This window comes from Osmerus eperlanus, chromosome 9 (genome assembly GCF_963692335.1).
Source record: "Osmerus eperlanus chromosome 9, fOsmEpe2.1, whole genome shotgun sequence".
Classification (NCBI taxonomy): Eukaryota; Metazoa; Chordata; class Actinopteri; order Osmeriformes; family Osmeridae; genus Osmerus; species Osmerus eperlanus.
In genome coordinates this window covers 11,338,914-11,357,107 of record NC_085026.1, presented here as the reverse complement: position 1 = coordinate 11,357,107, position 18,194 = coordinate 11,338,914, and the positions used below count along the sequence as shown (strand labels likewise).

Sequence of the window (18,194 nt, the reverse complement as noted above, 5' to 3'; positions counted from 1 at the left end):
CCCCCCATCAGCAGTTATTAGCAGATGAATATCCAATGAAGCAGTCTTTATGATCAACCCTGGTCAGGCTGGATCTGGCTGATGAGTGCCTTCAGAGTTGAACCCATCAAAGGATCTGCTAAACTAATGACAGCTGACCTTTCTATGAAATGGAGGTATTGAGAATTTAACTGTGCACAATGGGCCTGTTGAGGGTAGCCCTATTGGAATACTTTGAATGTACGACTCAAGGTCGAACATTTGCTACTTTAAGGCTGACAGCATCTACCATGATTCATATCAAAGTCGTCCTAAATCCCCCCACCTTCTTTAACGATGTCATTACTTGCTTGTGGTGAGGCAGGCTGCTCAGCTCTCCGGGACAACAATCACATCCAGCTGCTCAATCTGGGATTTTACTTGGATAACCACTACGTGCAGACTCACATACGTCCACACACTTATATACACAAACTGTACATAAACACACACATACGCACACACAGCATAGACCCACAAACACTAGCATGTGCACTTACATAGTGCACACCCAGTCTCTGGTCAATTTGCATTTACGCTTGTATATAACTTTGTTCTTTTCTTAAGTTGGTACAAACTGTAGCTTCAAACTCGAGCCAGCAAGATCTCCAACTGTTGATACTGTATGGGTCCAAAGCAAACTTGAATTATATGCATAGTTGTAGAGTAGAAATCATTTCAGAATAATAACCCCCCCGCCCCTCCCCAAAAAAGAGAAGTTAATTCAAGAAGTAAAGTTTTTATTCAATTTGTATGTACTAAAATATACAAAACACACCTGCCAATCCAGCGGCAACACAAACAGTAAAGGGATAATGGTGAGAGTACCCTCTCCTTCCTTTCAAAGTACTAAACTTATGCTAGAGCTCCAACCTGGAACTACACAGTATTTGCCCTGGGAAGAGCTTACTGTTACTTACTACTGCACTGTATGTCTATTCACTACGTGATATGGGCCATGGCTTGAAATGTAGTGGGTGGCCACTAGAAGAAAGAAAAGAAAACTGTACTGTTCTGTTTTACAGCTACTTTGGTAATCTCAGAGGAGACTAACAACATTATCAACAGAACACCACACAACATTTGATTCTAGACCTGGAGTCAGTGAAGTGGACACACTCAAGACCAGCGTACAAATATAATAAAAACATGGAAAATTGTAAAAAGATCAGATCAGTATCAGTACATTTAAACGTCTTTGTAATCTATATCTCTCAGCCAATTCCTTCCTAAAAAGTTGCTTAGGTTTTATAAAGTATTTGACTGTAAACCTAAACTCGTATTAGTTTGTGAACCATGAAGGGTTTCCACAGTTATTAACTCCTCACTCAATCCCCTTAGATCCTTTCACACAAATGCACTGGAACGCCACAGTGAGCCTTTTAAGATATACCGTAGGCACTGTGCATGCTTGTGCAATGTCAAACTAAAAGCTTTTCTGTTTGGAATGTATGAAGTATAACATTGTAAATTCAAGTGGATTGAGAGACAATCTTAAATATAGTTTATGTTTTGCTATGGTACAATTTCAGACACGTTGCCATCTTTTGAATACCTTTATATCCTTTTACAGTAATTCTCCTATGTGAAGTACTGTAGCAGCTACAAAATGTCAGTATGTCTTAAAATTGTTAGGCTCAATGATAGTATAGTGCAAAAAATCTACCCAATTAGTAAAATACATGTTTAACACTGACATACAAATGATAGTTCCAGTTTCATGCCATCAAAAGAGGAAAACAGTATTGGGAGGGAAACAAGAGTTAATTAATAGTTAATAGTTGTAAATAACCCACACATTCTTCTCTCTATGGATTTAAATCCCTTGTAATAAGTGCCCTTTCCGCTCCTGGGTCCAGCTCACTATTTCAGCCCCTCACAGATAAACAACATACAAATTATTACTACAACAGCTATGTTTTTGGATTTGAGAGCTGTTGTATTCCCCCATAATGAGCAACAAACGTGACCTTCAAGAAATCCACTGAAAGGTTTAAAAGGTACTAAAACAAGAATGACGTAATCTCAAATGTCCATGTCTCCCATGGTTTGCCGCTGTTCCTTTATGTGCACGTACAGTGCCACCTGTCTGCCCCCTCGGGCAGTACACCTCACTGCTGGGTTCTGGCTCTGTGTCCAAATCTCCCAGTAGGGCTCAGCGACAGGTATCTGGTGTCTGACTGTTCCCACGGCAACCTGTTTTGGAGGCAAGCTATTTTACCTCCCCATGTCTATAAAATCAACAAGCAGAAAGTCCTGGAGAAATGTCCCTCTTATTAGCACAAACGCGGTGCACGGCATCCTCCAGCCCACTAGGGGTCCTCCTCCATGTCGTCCAGGTTGGGGGCCATGATGAAGTGCTTAGGGTAGGTCAGGTAGTGCTCGTCGGCGTACTCCTCCCAGCGCGTGTCGTCGCTCTCGTGGGTGATGTAGCGCTCACCGCGCCGCGTCTCAAACTCCCTGAGGTCCAGCCAGGTCTGGTAGTCCTGGAGACGAGGGGATGAGAGCCTCAGTACAGGCAGAACACTACCTCTGCTCTAGTCTGGAGACGAGGGGATGAGAGCCTCAGTACAGGCAGAACACTACCTCTGCTCTAGTCTGGAGACGAGGGGATGAGAGCCTCAGTACAGGCAGAACACTACCTCTGCTCTAGTCTGGAGAAGAGGGGATGAGAGCCCCAGTACAGGCAGAACACTACCTCTGCTCTAGTCTGGAGACGAGGGGATGAGAGCCTCAGTACAGGCAGAACACTACCTCTGCTCTAGTCTGGAGAACATCCTGACGTACGCTGGTATCAACCATCTTGTATTCCAGTTAACGAGTAGATATGGCAAATACTTTTTAATATCAAGTTGGTATTAAAAGTAACATTCTAGAATCAATACTACTTTAAAGCTGACAGTGACGGTGGACATAGGATAATTGAAGGTGATCAGACCCACTGGAAGTAAAACACTGTCCTGCATGTATTACACTGTAACGTTTGCTGTGCTTGTCCGGCTGGGTGTGTGTTACCTGAAGCCAGGGATGGCTGAGAGATTTGTCCACGCTGTACCGCTTCCTCATCTTCACTTGGAGCAGGTTGTTGATGAGATCTGTCGCTGTGGAACACACCAAAAATAGCTATCAGTGACAAGAACCTGACTACTATAGAAGTCAATCAATATCTTGTGGAATTAACTATGACCAGAACATGGTAGTATACTTTGTTCGTAAGGGCATGTTTTCAAGTAGGCTGAACCACACAGCAGAAAGGTCAGAGAGGGGGTTTCAAACCCTAAGCACTTCAGGAGGTGAAACCACACTGGCAGGCCCAGACGCGTGGGTGGGCAATGAAGCAGTGAGGCTGCATGTCTGAAGCTGCAGTGGCAGACTTACTTTTCCTCCCCAATGCAGTACTAGTGTCTGATATTTCAGTACTGGTCTACCACAGATACATTTTAAACCATCTTCGTCAAGATTTGGACACATTTCTTTAACTATGTTACATAGAAAGGTCCAAGGTGGACTAAAGATTCAAAAAAGGAGGGAAAGAACACTTAAAGGAATGAATGACGTTCTTTCTGGAGAAAATAGAACTGGTCCTGCCTCCATACCTTCAGCTGAGATCTCCTTCCAGGGCGCAGGAGGGTACATGAAGGCAGCGTTCTGGATCTGGTCATTGATGTCCTCGTCCTCGTTGAAGGGGAAGGTGCCGCTCAGGCTGACGTACACGATGACGCCCACGGACCACATGTCCAGCGAGCGGTTGTAGCCTTTGCTCCTGAGCACCTCGGGCGCCAGGTAGGCCGGCGTTCCGACCACCGACCGCCGAAACGACTTCTCGCCAATGATGCGGGCGAAGCCAAAGTCGCAGAGTTTTACCTGTCGAACAAACACATTGGCAACGCATGTGTTAGCACAGATAAGCTGAAGAAGGACAGGCACACAAACGCACTCACACATACACAGTTTACCTGAGGGAAGGGTTCAGCTGAGGCCAGCAGCACATTCTCAGGCTTCAGGTCACAGTGGACAATGTTCTTGAAATGTAGATGTCTCAGAGCCACCAGAATCTACACAAAACAACAATCCAAACCCCTGTTAACCCACTCAAACAGTATGATGTTACATAAATCCTTAATTAGATCGAATGCTAAGGATAACGAGAGTTGCATGAATACTAAAACCCTTTTCAAGTTAACCAGTCTTTTTCCATATGGATGTCTCATCTCAACATCTCATCTTCCCAAACCATATGTATAGCAGGCTAATGCCAGAAGTATGTTTAGCAAGGGCCTGCTACCAAGCCACAATGTGCCTGGCTCTGGCTATGACAGAAGTCTGAAGGAGACCACATCAGAGAAGGGCCTACTGCTGCTAATTGTAAAGTACAGGGTCGTGCCTAATAGACCTGCTCCTGTTTGGCCCTTGGGCCCCTCTCTCTCTTCTGTAATCAGGCCACAGAGCCACCAGAGCACTTCAGGCTGTAACACAGGGTGGGACGCCGCCACAAAACCATCCAGAGCTGGTCCGTCTCGTAAACAGTCTCCCCCACCCCCCCGATGCTTGCACCACAAGAATCAACAGACCCGGGGCTGAGACTGAGGCTCTTATGTAGATAAATGTACCACAAATCGGACAAAGTGAGGAGAGGGAGAGGAGGGAGGGAGGGAGATAAGGTGAAAGAAAACAGATATATACAAAGGGAAAGTCGGAAAAGAGGAATAAAGAAAAGAGAATTAACTAGAGAACGATTGAGAAAATAAAAAAGCCCAGAATTGAGAACTGGGACAAAGAGAGAAAAAGAAAAAAAAGACAGCGAGAGATTAATTTAGAAGGAGATGGATACGGACCTGTGTGACCAGAAACTTGGTGATGCGTTCTGGAAGTTTGCTTTTCTCACTGGACAAGATCATCTCCAGCATATCGCCATGGAGCTTCTCCATGACGACAAACACCCTCTCTGGGGTCTCAAACATACACTCCAGATTGACGATGCCTGGATGGTGTAGGTTCTAAAAACAAACCAAATTAGCCCTCTTTGAGAAAAAAACGATAACTGAACTGATCGTAAATTGAACATTTCTGACTATTCTACGTAACTACCTGTAAAATGGCCACCTCGTTCCTCAACTGGCTCTCTTGCTTGGTGGGGAACCTCATCTTATCAATCACCTTGATGGCCACATCCCTGCCAGTCTTCCTGTGTTTTCCTACACATCGACATATAATATAAGGTTTTATTAATGTCTCATTAATGCAGATCGAAGTGAGGTAATTGTTTAATAGTGCCCTACAGTAAGTGTTCCCAACAAAGCTAGATACATACCTCCATACACAATTCCAAACTGGCCTGACCCCAGCACCTCATCTGAAAAGATCTGGTAGACAGAACTGATATCCTGTAGGAACAAATACAAACCAGTTAGTTTGGTAGGACTTCATGTTTATGTGCAAAAGTTGGCATGCGGACAGCAAAAACAGTAAAGGCTACTGCTGTAGTTGGTTTCAGTCTGGTTTATTTCAAGAAATGCAGAAGTGTAGCAGTCAAAAAAAGAATAATTAATAAGTATCCCTAACTTCCAAAATTTCGTATACACATGTTTTTAAATTTGGTATCTGTATTTGGTATCTGTATTTTATGCTCAAATGGGCATTGGAAAACACACGTACACACAAAACACAGAACACATACATACAGTGTACAGTGTTGGGAAATTGTTGAATATTGTCAGAAAAAAAGTTGTACTCACCACATTCTCCTGTATCTGGCAGTTGGATACAGATATGCTGATTGACAACTCTTCTAGAAAGGAGAAATATGAAAACGAATGTATTTCCTTAACTAATTGCAATAAGAGATTCATAGCTAATATACATTTTCCAGCTTATGCAGGTGTTAGCAAAGACAACCAGTAGCCCAAAAAAACACATTTTCTTGTGTGATAACTACATTTACATTTAGTCATTTAGCAGACGCTCTTATCCAGAGCGACTTACAGTAAGTACAGGGACATTCTCCCCGAGGCAAGTAGGGTGAAGTGCCTTGCCCAAGGACACAAAGTCATGTGGCACAGCCGGGAATAGAACCAACAACCTTCTGATTAATAGCCCGACTCCCTATCCACTCAGACATCGGATTTTCAAATCAATTAGGGAAAATATGTGTAATTGAATGTCCAAAATATGTGTAGAATTTCATTCCAGGGATAATGTATGAGTCATGAGGGCATCCATATCATGAGATAAATTATAATGTATTCAGTTTTATTATTATGATAATTCAAAGATCAAGTACATTCACTTGACAGAATCTTGCCCTGAACATAAATATTAAATTGGAATGAAGACAACAATCCAATAATCTTTTGCATCTCTCCTAATAGTCCAGTTAATATGCATTGATATTTAAAGACCAGTCAGTGGTTGAGTAAATGCTGCATGTAGGATGGCATTAGCTATGAACCTCTACATACAATAAAAGTATGTCACTGAGGAACCAAATGGTCTCCAGTGATATGGTTCAAAACAATACATGTTTTCCTCTCCTTCTCTTCTCCTGTCACAGGTCTCCACAATCCCATCATCTAAAATAAGGTTCACTCCACTAATGATAACAACATTTTGTTGAAAAAAATGCCTATGAAATCCTCTTTGGCTCTCAGGAGAATTAAACTGAGGTGTTTTATGGTACTATATAAAATGTTTAATCATTCAACAGATAACACTACTCAATAGTCACGCTTATGGAGTAGGTCTAAACATCTGACCTCTACAACAGAGAGTGAAAGCTGTGATAAACTGCTCATCACCATCACCATCATTATCATCATTGTCATCAGCTTCAGACACCAGCACCACCATCCTCATCACCATCATCATCACCGTCACCATCATCACCATCATCAACACCTTCCAGAGACTACAAAAAAAATCCTACCACGACTTGTCTCACTCCAAACCTGCATTCAGACCAGTCCTTTCAGAGTGCATCAGCGTTTACTGCCTACTCACTGCAAGCTATCACCTCACTTGACCTACACTTGTAAAAATCACCTAGGACTAAAGGGGGAAATACACTGCTTACTGACAGCAACTTTCAAGAGGGACTCATACGGGCCAAATCCAAGTCTTGCTCACACATAGTGGTCTAAATTCCATGACTCATTTGACCTCATTTTGTGCCCAGTGCTTGCTTCAGTGGTTACTTACATTTTCATGACAAAACCACCCCCTACTTTTTGTCTGATGTTACTGACACATGATACATTCCATTAGCAGCTTCATCCTACTGTATGTCCAACTGTAGGTCTATGTAAATACAGGCTTGAATAAAGGTGTACGTGGACCCTTAATAGAAGTCACTATTTTGATTTATTACTGGGGAATCACATAAACAAGAAGCGAAGCAACACATGAAGTGACCAACCACTAGGACTAGAAACAGAACTATCCTACTCACTGTGATCCTTGCCTTGCCCGGCGGCGGTTGCCACGCTGGGCTGGGGCGTGACAGGCATTAGGGCCTGCCGGATGGCCTTCTCCCAGCCCTGCGCCACCTCCACACCCACGCCGGAGGCTGCCAGCGCCGGGCTGTGGTACAGGCCACCGTTGTTCTCCCCTACATAGTAGACCATGGTGGAGGTGAGGATCTCAAAGCAGTGCAGGTTGCTGCCCTGGGCCAGGCTGTTATAGTCTCTGGCCTGCTCCACCTGGAGGATCTCTGATAGGGGGATCTCCTGAGGGGACGGAGAAAGAGAGTGGAGGAAGGGGGAGAGGGTGGAAAGTTAAACACAAGGCAGGTGGGTAAGTCCTAGTCCTCTTACTGCAGAGAGAGAGAGAGAGACAGAGAGACTGAGAGAGAGAGAGAGAGAGAGAGAGTAAAACAAAGAAAGTATGAAAGGAGAGGAAGAGAAGATGAAGCAACATCATATCAGAGATAACCAGAGGTTGAGACAACCAGATCTACAGAGGTCTGTAGAGTAACAGGAACAAGAGACAGACAGAGCAAGACACCGCTATCCATGATAAAGACGATAACAGAACAAGAAGCCCTTAACCACGAACAAAACCTGAAAATGTTTCGGTCTCGACTAAGACTCAGCCACGAGTCAGCAAAGACACAAACTGAGACTCTGTTTCAAACAGAAAGCAAGCTGAATCAGTCATAATGTCGCAACAGAACAAGGCAGGCATACACAGACTAGCAAAACAAGCAGGAATCATTTGTTATTATTACCTATAGAAATGAAGCTTTTAAACAGGTAGTAGTTTGAAAGTATAGCCCCTCTTCAGAGTAGCACCCATCCAGACAAAGTTGTGCTGTGGAAGAGTGCAGTCTACAACTCTGTATCTGTATCTCTCTCACACACACACACACATACACACACACACATACACACAATCTGAAAGAACGCTCTGAGAACACTTTTAAAAGTCCCCCCTTCTCCTCAGACTCACTCTGTCAAATAAAAGAGGGAAGGAAATAGAGGAGGGAAGTCTCAAAGTCCCCAACCAATAGAAGAATCCCCTTTTCTCCACCCCACTCCCTCTACCAACCCCCTATTTTTGTTTCCTGGTAGCTCAAACACAGGGTATCAAATGAAGTGATTGTGGTTAGCGGAGCCCAGGTCACATGACCAGGGGCTCTGTGCCGCTCTAAAGCTCCAGCATCGTAGCCGCAGTGATTAAAAGGCAGGGAGAGCTGGAGGCCTCATCTGAAACACAAGCAGCCAGGGCTCTCATCAGCCGCAAGACCCCGCGCACACAGCAACAAGACACGGCAACCATACTCTTACACAGTCCCTCGAGAGAGGAGTGTGTGTTTGTGTGTGCTGGGGCGATAATCACCCAGAGACAGAAGGAAGCCCCCAAACCCCTATTAGAGGGTCTTGGAAAGAAACCACAAGTACAGGGGTCTCATCTTCAAAAGGATTCGCCCTTATGGCTTCCAAATGGAGAAAATGGCTGCCATGCCTGGCGACTTTGTGACTACACTGCCACAGCTAATCAAATTAAGGGTATAGAGAAGAGTAGAAGGGAGCCACACGCCAGTCACTAGAGATTACAGAGAAGAAACCCTATATGCATTCTAGTAGACGTTTATGACAGATAACCTACCAGTGTCAGTCCAACTGAATGTGGATGGCATTCAGCTAGCAACAAACTAAAAAGATAGACCAGCCCATGTAAGATTTTGAAGGCGGAACTAAAACACATTTACAAAGAAAGGTCTAGTCTTCAATTAGCCTTGTCAACGTCTTACGCAGTGCCGAGTGCCAAGTTGATAATAAAATACCCTATTACAGAGCCTTTAAAAACACCCTGGAGCTGAGCAAGAGTGCTTCACAGGAGGGTGTGTCACCATGGTAACACTGGGAGACTAATTGAGTTCCCTATGTGACTGTATGAGTACAGTCCAGAACATTCAAAGTAGAATATTGCTAGAGGTAGTTTGACAGGTTCAGTTTCAGACAATTGAATATATATACCTGTAACTACAAAAACATGCAAATAAATGCTAAGTGTTCATTGTCTGGATGACAAAGAACACACACACGCCTACGGAACTTGCTATGCATCTACCACAACACCATCGATAAGACTGTATCACATCTCTGTGCTCTGTGGAGGTGTAAAAGTCAAACAGCCACACACACAAACAAACACACACACACACACACACAGTAGAACAAATACAGATATAAAGAAAATACCCAGCCTAGAGGAACGGCGCACACACACACACACACTTGAGCACATGTGGAAGCATTTACCTAGCAGGAGTGAGGTCTGCTGTCTCCCTCTGTCCCCTGGCGTCTAATTACTCAGGCTATGAAGTCCCTGTGGCAGGATAATGACTAGTTTGGCCACTGGCACAGACAGGGAAGTGTCACACACTCTCAAGTTGAAGTAACAGCCTTGCAAATACCAAATGACACTGCTTTACATTGTGCCCTGATGAAACACACACATAGTAAAATGTATGTAAGACATTTTGGGCTTGACAAGAAGTTGAACCTGTCTTATGTGGGCCATTTTATGTTGATGCAAATGACAGCTTCTAGAACTTGGATTCAGATAACCAAGTCCTCATGTAGGGATTTGGATTTATATTTAATAAAAGGAAGCACTAGACTTTGTAACCCATCTGACATCAATGTCCTCAAAACATCCACCAAAGTGACCATTAAAGGTCTGGAGATCCCTTAATATCAAAATCAGTCAAGATTAACCCCCTTTGGACTTGTTACTGAGAAAGATACTGGCTAACTATGGCAGCAAAACTTTGACTTTGTGAGCTGTTGACTGTGACAGGGCTGTTAAGAGAAACCGCAAGGTTCAGACTGGGGGGTTTTCATGGCGTGTATCACTGTACACTGAGTAGTTTACAGTTGCAACACTCTAGCCTCGCCTAGTCACCTCAGCACGGCCACACTTGGTAGCTCTACGTGCACACCCTTACAGTGACTAACACTGTTCAAACCTCCTCACTCAAATGATGTTGGTTTATTTTGGCACAAAGTATGGTCCTTTACAATATTAGGTTTTATGTACTCTTAATAAGCACACCAGATGCTTACATTAATTTAAGATAAATTAATGGACTATGTATTTGTACAGAATTTTGAACCTCCAGGGTTTGGCATAGAGTCCATACTCTCAGACAGGGTGATGGAAGGTCCTTCTCACCTTGTAGAACTTGGCCCCGGTGTCGTTCTGGAACAGACTCAAGCTCTTACTGTCCAGCCTCCAGTAATGTCTCTTCCTCTGTGGACAACCAGCAGATAGCGTTAAATGTTCAATGTTTACATTTAGTCTTTTAGCAGACGCTCTTATCCAGAGCGACTTACAGTAAGTAAAGGGACATTCCCCCGAGGCAAGTAGGGTGAAATGCCTTGCCCAAGGACACAACGTCACAAATATTGGTTTAACAGCAATGTAAGGTTGTGTTAAATGGATGTGCTGCTTATATAATCATAATAATAACAATGCATTCATTTAGTATTCATCCAAAGCAACAGACAGAAGGGGATTTGAATGTACGACTAGATCTGTAGTCAAATCCTCTACCACTAAGCTATACCCATCTCCTTGTTATAACACATTTGATATATTCATCAAATGTCTCGGTGTGCCAGAGTACAGCAGTCCTACCAGGTTGTCTCTGCTGGTGTAGTGGACCATCCAGCCCTCCCTCACCACCGTGGAGCTGCGTCTCTTGCAGTGTTTGATGGACTGGACCACCCGCATCAGGGGGATGTTGCTGCTGGTGGAGGGGCTGGAGAACACACACACACATGTGGTATGAACGCACACGCACATATAAAACAATATACTAAATGATTGAAATGTACTGTACATTTGACTGAATGTCCCTCGATGTGACCTATACTGCCTGGACAGACTTACCTGATGGTCTTGATGGGTTCTTCGTCCTTCTCCTTGTCCAGGAACGGAGGGTCCATGTAGAACATCTTCTCATCTGGAGTGGAAGGTTCCTCTGAGTCATCCAGACCACGCCCACTGTCCACATCACTGCTGTCCACCTCCATGGTGCTGTCTGAGTCTGGCCCTGGGCTGGCGGGCTCTGAGGACACACACACGTCACACACACATAAACACACAGACATATGCACTGACACACACATTCACCCATACAAAAACACACAGATACAGCTTACCTTCATTGAAGAAAACTTCACCCAAGCACTCTTTTGGTACCTTTGATGCACACCGCTTATGGCAGTTGAATCTACAATCTGGAAAGAAGAGACTTTACAGTCAGTGAAAGAGATGACAACAATGAATCCTATCACATTCATTTAAGCGCTAGGTCTAGAAAGAAATTAATACAGAGAGATATTTAACACTGTACAAACACACACCAACCTTTGCACTGCATGCCCTGTCTGAAGAGGCCTTTGAGCAGGCGTTTGCAGTACTGGCAGATTGTGGGGCGTGTGTAGGTGTGGATGGCGAAGGTGTGTGGCACCTTGACCCTGCCCAGAACCAGCTTCTCCATCCAGATAGGCCGGCCACTCCAGGACAGGATCCGCTTCCCTGCCTCTTGGTGGGAACGTTGCTATGGCGCGACAGGAGAGGAAAGGAGAGGAGGTGAGGAGGAAGAGAAGCAAGAGGATAAAGGAGGGAAGTCACACAGACAGCCATATTAACCGGACTGCACTGTAAAGGAACTGAGTGGTTCTGTTTAGGATGCTCTAGACGGTATTACTAAATCATCCAGAGGTCTGGAAACCATTAACAGCCTGGAGAGCACAGAAGCCTCCACACGACAGTCCACTGTACATAAACATAATCCAGGTTGACCCAGGCCTTAATGCCATCAGACTAATTACTTTTCCTAATGACCTTTCATAAGCCAAGGACACAAAGGAAAATATTCCATATCAAACCAGAGCTTATGCAAAAAGCATTTCATAAGCCATTAGTACTTAGTACTGCATGTGATGTTCATTTGGCTAAATTAAATACTTTGCATCGTTGTGGTATTTCAGAAGATACTCTGAGAGATTTGAGAATCAAAAAAAGTCAGTTACTATTTTGGCTTGGCCTTCCTCAGAATGTGTGGTTTCAAGGGCTGGAAATTATATTTTGTGCAGTCTCAATCGAATTACAGATATCAGGTCAAAGTAAATAATCAACAACAATAGTCAATTTTAATCAACATTTGGTGGACATAAATAAGGTTCTGCTGGAACAGCGTACTTTATTCACAGTAACATTACGAATTAGGGATAAAAAAGCTTGCCTGAAACTATAGATTATTTTATACAATCATACCAAATTCACAAGTAAAATTTACCAATCAGAACTCACCTCCTCCAGGACGACAACAGCATTCTCAGTGGGGATAGGCCGAGGAATGGAGAGGGAGGGTCCAGGTAGAGACACATTGGACAGACGTCTCTTCCTCACCCCGCTACAGTTGTTGGGGATCTTGAAGGCACAGCGCTTATGGTAGTTCAGGCCACATCCTAGGAGCACAGAGAGATGGTCATGCAGCTATTACAAGAGATAACTGCAGCTCATGTTAGCGCCTTTCATTATCATTACGATTATATATTCTCCGGTGTCATTATCCTAAATGGCCACAAGGGGGCCTTATTGATGAGACCTCATCATAAAAAGGGCGTTACTGTTAGGTAATAACACACAGTCAGAGAGCAAACAGTCCTGAAGTTATGGCCAACATTAAAACGTTCAAAAGTCTTCATTCTATCGTTCCCACGTGAATATGTAGTTCCTTGGGTGCTGTGCCATACAGAGCCTCTTCTTTTATATCTGAGGGCTCGCTGCATTCCAGTTAACCTCCCCTGAGGAAGGTTGAGTTGTGTGTGTGTGTGACAAGCTGAATCCACCAGGGCCTGAGGAGTAGCACATGGTCTCTGAGGACTCTTGGAAGGATGAGACCTAGGTTTGGCATGACTACACTAAGCTTCCCCCAACAAGACCATCTTGGGTTTGCACTTCAAAAGGCCTGCTTCAATAACGTGAGGAAGTCACACATTTTCTACTAAGAAATGTGCAATCCAGTTTCCCTTGCCCTCAAAAGCATCTGTCTCCGCACATGCATCTGTCTATGTTTATGTGTGAGGGGTTTTGTGTGCAAACACGCATGGGTGTGTGGGTGTGTATACGTGTATCTACGTGTGTAAGTCTGTGTAAGTGTGAGCATGAGAATATTTACTGTGAGTGTGTGTGTGTGCGCTCGCATTAGCGTGTGTGTCTGTCTGTGTGTGAGCATTGGTGTGTGTCTGTGTGAATGCTTGCGTGCGCGCTCACCTTCACATTTGAGGCCCTGCCTGACGAGACCCCAGAGCATCTCACCACAGTAGTCGCAGAAGGTGGGGGCCTTGTAGGAGTGGACATAAAGGGCGTGGGGACGGATCTGGAAGTCTTCAACGGTGGCTAGAGCTGAGAACCACAGACAACTCAGACCCCAAACATGACCCAACTGAAGGAAAAGAACATGAACCCCAAAATCAAACACAGAGACCCCAACTCAATGAGGTAGGCTATAATTGAGAAAGGAAATCGCACAGACGAGAATAGAACAAACCTAGCTATTAGAAGGCAATGCCGTGCTTTCTGTTGAAACAGAAAAGGAATGTGCGCGGAATTCAAGTCGTTTTATCGTGAAATTACCATCTTCATCTTACATTAAATAATAATAAAATGGGGACCTTTTCAAACATTGCACATGGTTTCCATTCATGGGTCTGAGTGTTATTGCACGATCTTTCAGTAGAGGGCGCCACCACAACAACGGTACACACATGTCATCCTCGTCACCTGTTCCTCCAAGTGATCGGGCTCAAGGACACAGTCGAGACCAAGAAACACACATGGAGCCAGCGGCGGTGGTCCGTCACACATTCAACGATCCCTAGGATCCATTTAAAGTCACAGCTGAAATCCAGCCTTAATACACAGAAGCACATTTCTCCTTCATTTTCCATCCAGAGGAGCACAGACGAGGCCTGGGGAGCAGGAGAGCTGTGCTCCATCTGCTAGTTTGGTTTGGGTCTGGAAGCCCTCTGAGTTCATCCTTGGACGGGACTGTTAGTTCATAATGGGTGTGACTCATGTGAGATGGGCCTGTGTGAGTCAGACGTCTCAAGCGAACCTCTGTGATTGCAGTCTCCATAGAGAGCAAGGCTGGACTTGTGATGCAGGTCGTCGTTCTCACAGTCCTCAGCAATCATTTATTTGACTGCGGGATTCGGTTGACCAACAAGGGAACCATTAACTTTCAAACTTGAGTTTAGTTGGAAGTTTTGTTTAACCGCCCTGCTGTGATGCTATAATTGTTTGTTTATTTGCTTGTGGTTGTATGTGTGATTGTGAGTGTGTGTACGTCTGTACTACATGTGTATAAATGTGGGTGGGTGTTCATTTGTCTTCTTGATCCCAACACCAGGAGGTTATTCTAAACAACAAATGTGACCTCCATCCAATTAGATAGTACAATTGACGTACGTGAAAAGCTCTGTATACCTGTGAAACCATCATCTTCAGGAGAGAGCATGAAGACTGAGCAGAGACAACGAGAGACCCTGAGAATGCGCAGGAGAGTTCCCACTCCTTAGTTGCAGGACCAATGCAGATAGTCAATTGTGAGGTCAATACAATATATAATGGATCCTGTAGTTACAAATGAGAAGTTACAACTAGATATAATAAACAATTTACGGAGGCAGCGACAGTATGTATGTAAATCAAATACAAAATTCTACTCATCTTCATCCTGTATGACAGCTTGTGTTAACAGTAATGTTCTTTTCAAAGCAACCTTCTGTACCATTTACCAACTGTAAACAAGTTAACAGGCACAGACACCCATCCAAACATGAGAAAACAAAAAGCAGAGAAACAGATTTTCTCAATTCAGGAAAATATGAAGGCTGTTGGGCACATTTTGGGTCCGACTTCAAAGTAGGGAAAAGCTGAAGAAAGTCACATGCGATCAAGCTGAGCATAGCTCCATGGCACTGGGACCTGAAAGAGGGCATTCATGTTCCATCCCAAACACAACTGTGAAACAACTGGTCGACTATTTACAGTCTGTACTGCGTGAAACGCCTCAGGAGCTAGTTTGCATCAAACACAAAAAATTGAGTGAATTTCGTGTTTTTCCATAAGCTGTAAGGCTAATATGAATGTTTTCAGTTTGAGGGCAATCCATAACTTCTAAGTTTCCACGCGCTGTAAATGTGAGTTAAAACCTGCATTGTTGAGCAAGTACTGCTGTCGTCAAGAATCTTCTTTAAGAAAGATCGGGTGGGGATTCTGGGATAGTGAGTATGAAAACAGGACACACAGACCCCCCAGCAGGGCCATGGCTATTCAGTGTCTACTCTGCCTCCAGATCTGGCCCCTGCTTCTGAGCCTGTTTACACTCAGTAGGTCCTCCACAATCACTTACTGCAGCGAAAACAAGCTCTCGCCTTTGAGGCCTGTGCCAAAAACAAGCCCCTCTTTCTCCTCCTTCTCTCAGGGATGGAGGTTTCAGATCCAGACGAACACTGGTTCTCCTCTCACACACCAGGCCACAGAAATAAACAACAGGTTCCCCTCAAACAGATGAGAGACAAGCTAAGCCCACGATGAAAGAAGACAAAGTGTTGGATAAGATGGTTGATGTTTGCTGGAAGATATTTTCGGTTGTTTAAGAGCAGAGAGATTCAGGGTCTGCTGTGGCGCTGCACCAGTTTGGCACATCATAAACCCCCCCAAAAAAAAGACATAGGAAAAAAGAAGGCTACAGGAGTGAGGGTGAGATAAGGTAATACTGTTCGTCGTGACTACTGCGCTGTACATGTAAAATCCCACAATGCCTCATATGCAAAAGTGAGGCTAACACCTGTTGAAAGGAGTGGGAGAGAGAGAGAGATGACCAGAGGGAGAGAGGATGAGAGAGAGAACGAGAGAGAGAAAGAGAGAAAGAGAAAGAGATAGACAAACAGAAATACACAGAAAACCAAAGGAAAAGCACAAAAAGAAAGAGGAAACCAATGGTCTCCTGACTACATCCTCTACTTTATGGGATCCAACAGTCATAGTCCCTCCCCGTCTGAATCCAACACAATGCTCCAGTCCCCCAGAGAGAGGGGGATATCCAGAACAGGTGCGGTCAGGTGCCTCCCAATGGAAACCGGAGCAGACCAGACTGAGCTTACAGCCACAACGGGTTAGATGCTGTCTCTAACAGGAAGCTGAATCACGGGTGACAGGAAGTGACTAACTGTCACTAACAGCGAGGAGAACAGGAGACAAGCTGTCAAAGCCTTCAGCTGTGAGGTGAAATAGCTCCGCACCACAGGTTGATGTGAACCACATAAAGCACAAAAAGTCCTAAACACAAAAATACAGTACAGACAATTGAATGAAGAACAGAGACCGGATTGAGGAAATGCAGGAATACTGTGAAATACACAGCATCATTGCTATGTACTGTAGAAAACCAGGGGACACAGACCAGCCAATCCGGCACAGAGGGCTTAGATAATGGGAGGTGATAGGAGTCTATCTGCCTGTTGAAATGCTGCAGCCACTTGGCATATGGCACTGGTCACACCTGCAGCCCATCAGGTGATCAGGGGAGGCATGTAGGGAACCAGCCCAAGGCCACATGGGGAGATAAAGGACCAGAGAGACAACCTTTGAGGAGTGTTGTTCAGCAAAGAGACTGGCTGGAAAAGACTGACCTCTCGCTCTGCTTTTAACCCCCACAGGACCACATGCCATGAAGGCCAACAGACCCCGGACGGGAAGAATCAAGATTTAAAGTTTGTCCCACTACCCTTACCCTGAGATCCGTTATTAAAGGACAATTTATGTAAACGCCAAATGTCTCAGAGTCCTATTTCATTGTGCATCAGGCCTTCAAGTCCCCTGGGTTGCTACAGTACGCGAACAGTAATGGTACAGTAAGAACATATTAGACACAGCCAACGGTCCTGACAGGGTGCAGAACTCACCAGAGAGGACCACCTCTATCAAATCCCCCTCATGGATATCCTCCACTGACATCAGCCTCTGGAGGATGTTCTCAGAGTTCAGGTCATGGCGGAAGAACAGGATCTTGTCGTACATGCCAAAGAAGCCGCACTCTGGAAACTGGGGAGGAAAAGGATGAAGATTACATTACATATGACGTTATTTTCTCCAAGGGATGGTCAAATAGTGCATCTAGAAAGTACAGCAGAAAATCAAGGATCTGTGCATATTTCTAACAGTATGATGATGATGAATACATGGTGATGTATTAAACATGTAAATGAAATTAAATCAAGTTTATTCATCAAATACATCAAATACAGGATGAATACTTTGCAGGATGAAATCCTTGCTTTGCAGCTCCTTCAACAGTGCAACAAAAGTAACATAAGTGGCTTGTGCTAAAGTCAGGAAAATTATCTTTGAGGCCATAGCCGTATGTAGTGCAATTTAGTCATTGTGCGCAAATAGGCAGCAGGTAGTACTGTCAGTACTGTTAGTAATGATAATTTGAGTCATCAACACCACAATGACTACCACACACATGCACAAACACATGCTCACTCCCGCTCCCATTATGAACCTCTTCCTGGTTTACGTCATGAGTCAACGTGGTCGATGGAGAATTCAAAACACACTCAGTCAGGAAAAGAGCTCATGTCCAAAACCTT

The 18,194-nt window shown here is 44.3% G+C and overlaps 1 protein-coding gene across 2 annotated transcripts in view; it reads right to left on the bottom strand.

Annotated features, from left to right (window-relative positions):
* Positions 1–741: 741 nt before the first annotated feature.
* prkd3 (protein kinase D3) overlaps positions 742–18,194 on the bottom strand; it is a 35,908-nt gene continuing 18,455 nt past the window's right edge. For both annotated transcript variants that reach the window (XM_062468687.1, XM_062468688.1), the window contains exons 3-19: positions 17,505–17,643; positions 13,807–13,938; positions 12,841–12,998; positions 11,893–12,085; positions 11,685–11,762; positions 11,413–11,590; positions 11,158–11,281; positions 10,693–10,770; positions 7,463–7,739; positions 5,754–5,806; positions 5,330–5,402; positions 5,107–5,213; positions 4,854–5,015; positions 3,975–4,073; positions 3,615–3,882; positions 3,034–3,119; positions 742–2,504 (exon numbers count right to left, since the gene is read on the bottom strand). In XM_062468687.1, coding sequence (XP_062324671.1) covers positions 2,331–2,504; positions 3,034–3,119; positions 3,615–3,882; positions 3,975–4,073; positions 4,854–5,015; positions 5,107–5,213; positions 5,330–5,402; positions 5,754–5,806; positions 7,463–7,739; positions 10,693–10,770; positions 11,158–11,281; positions 11,413–11,590; positions 11,685–11,762; positions 11,893–12,085; positions 12,841–12,998; positions 13,807–13,938; positions 17,505–17,643 — 2,379 coding nt within the window. In that variant the 3' untranslated portion in view covers positions 742–2,330. The remainder of the gene's footprint in view (positions 2,505–3,033; positions 3,120–3,614; positions 3,883–3,974; positions 4,074–4,853; positions 5,016–5,106; positions 5,214–5,329; positions 5,403–5,753; positions 5,807–7,462; positions 7,740–10,692; positions 10,771–11,157; positions 11,282–11,412; positions 11,591–11,684; positions 11,763–11,892; positions 12,086–12,840; positions 12,999–13,806; positions 13,939–17,504; positions 17,644–18,194) is intronic.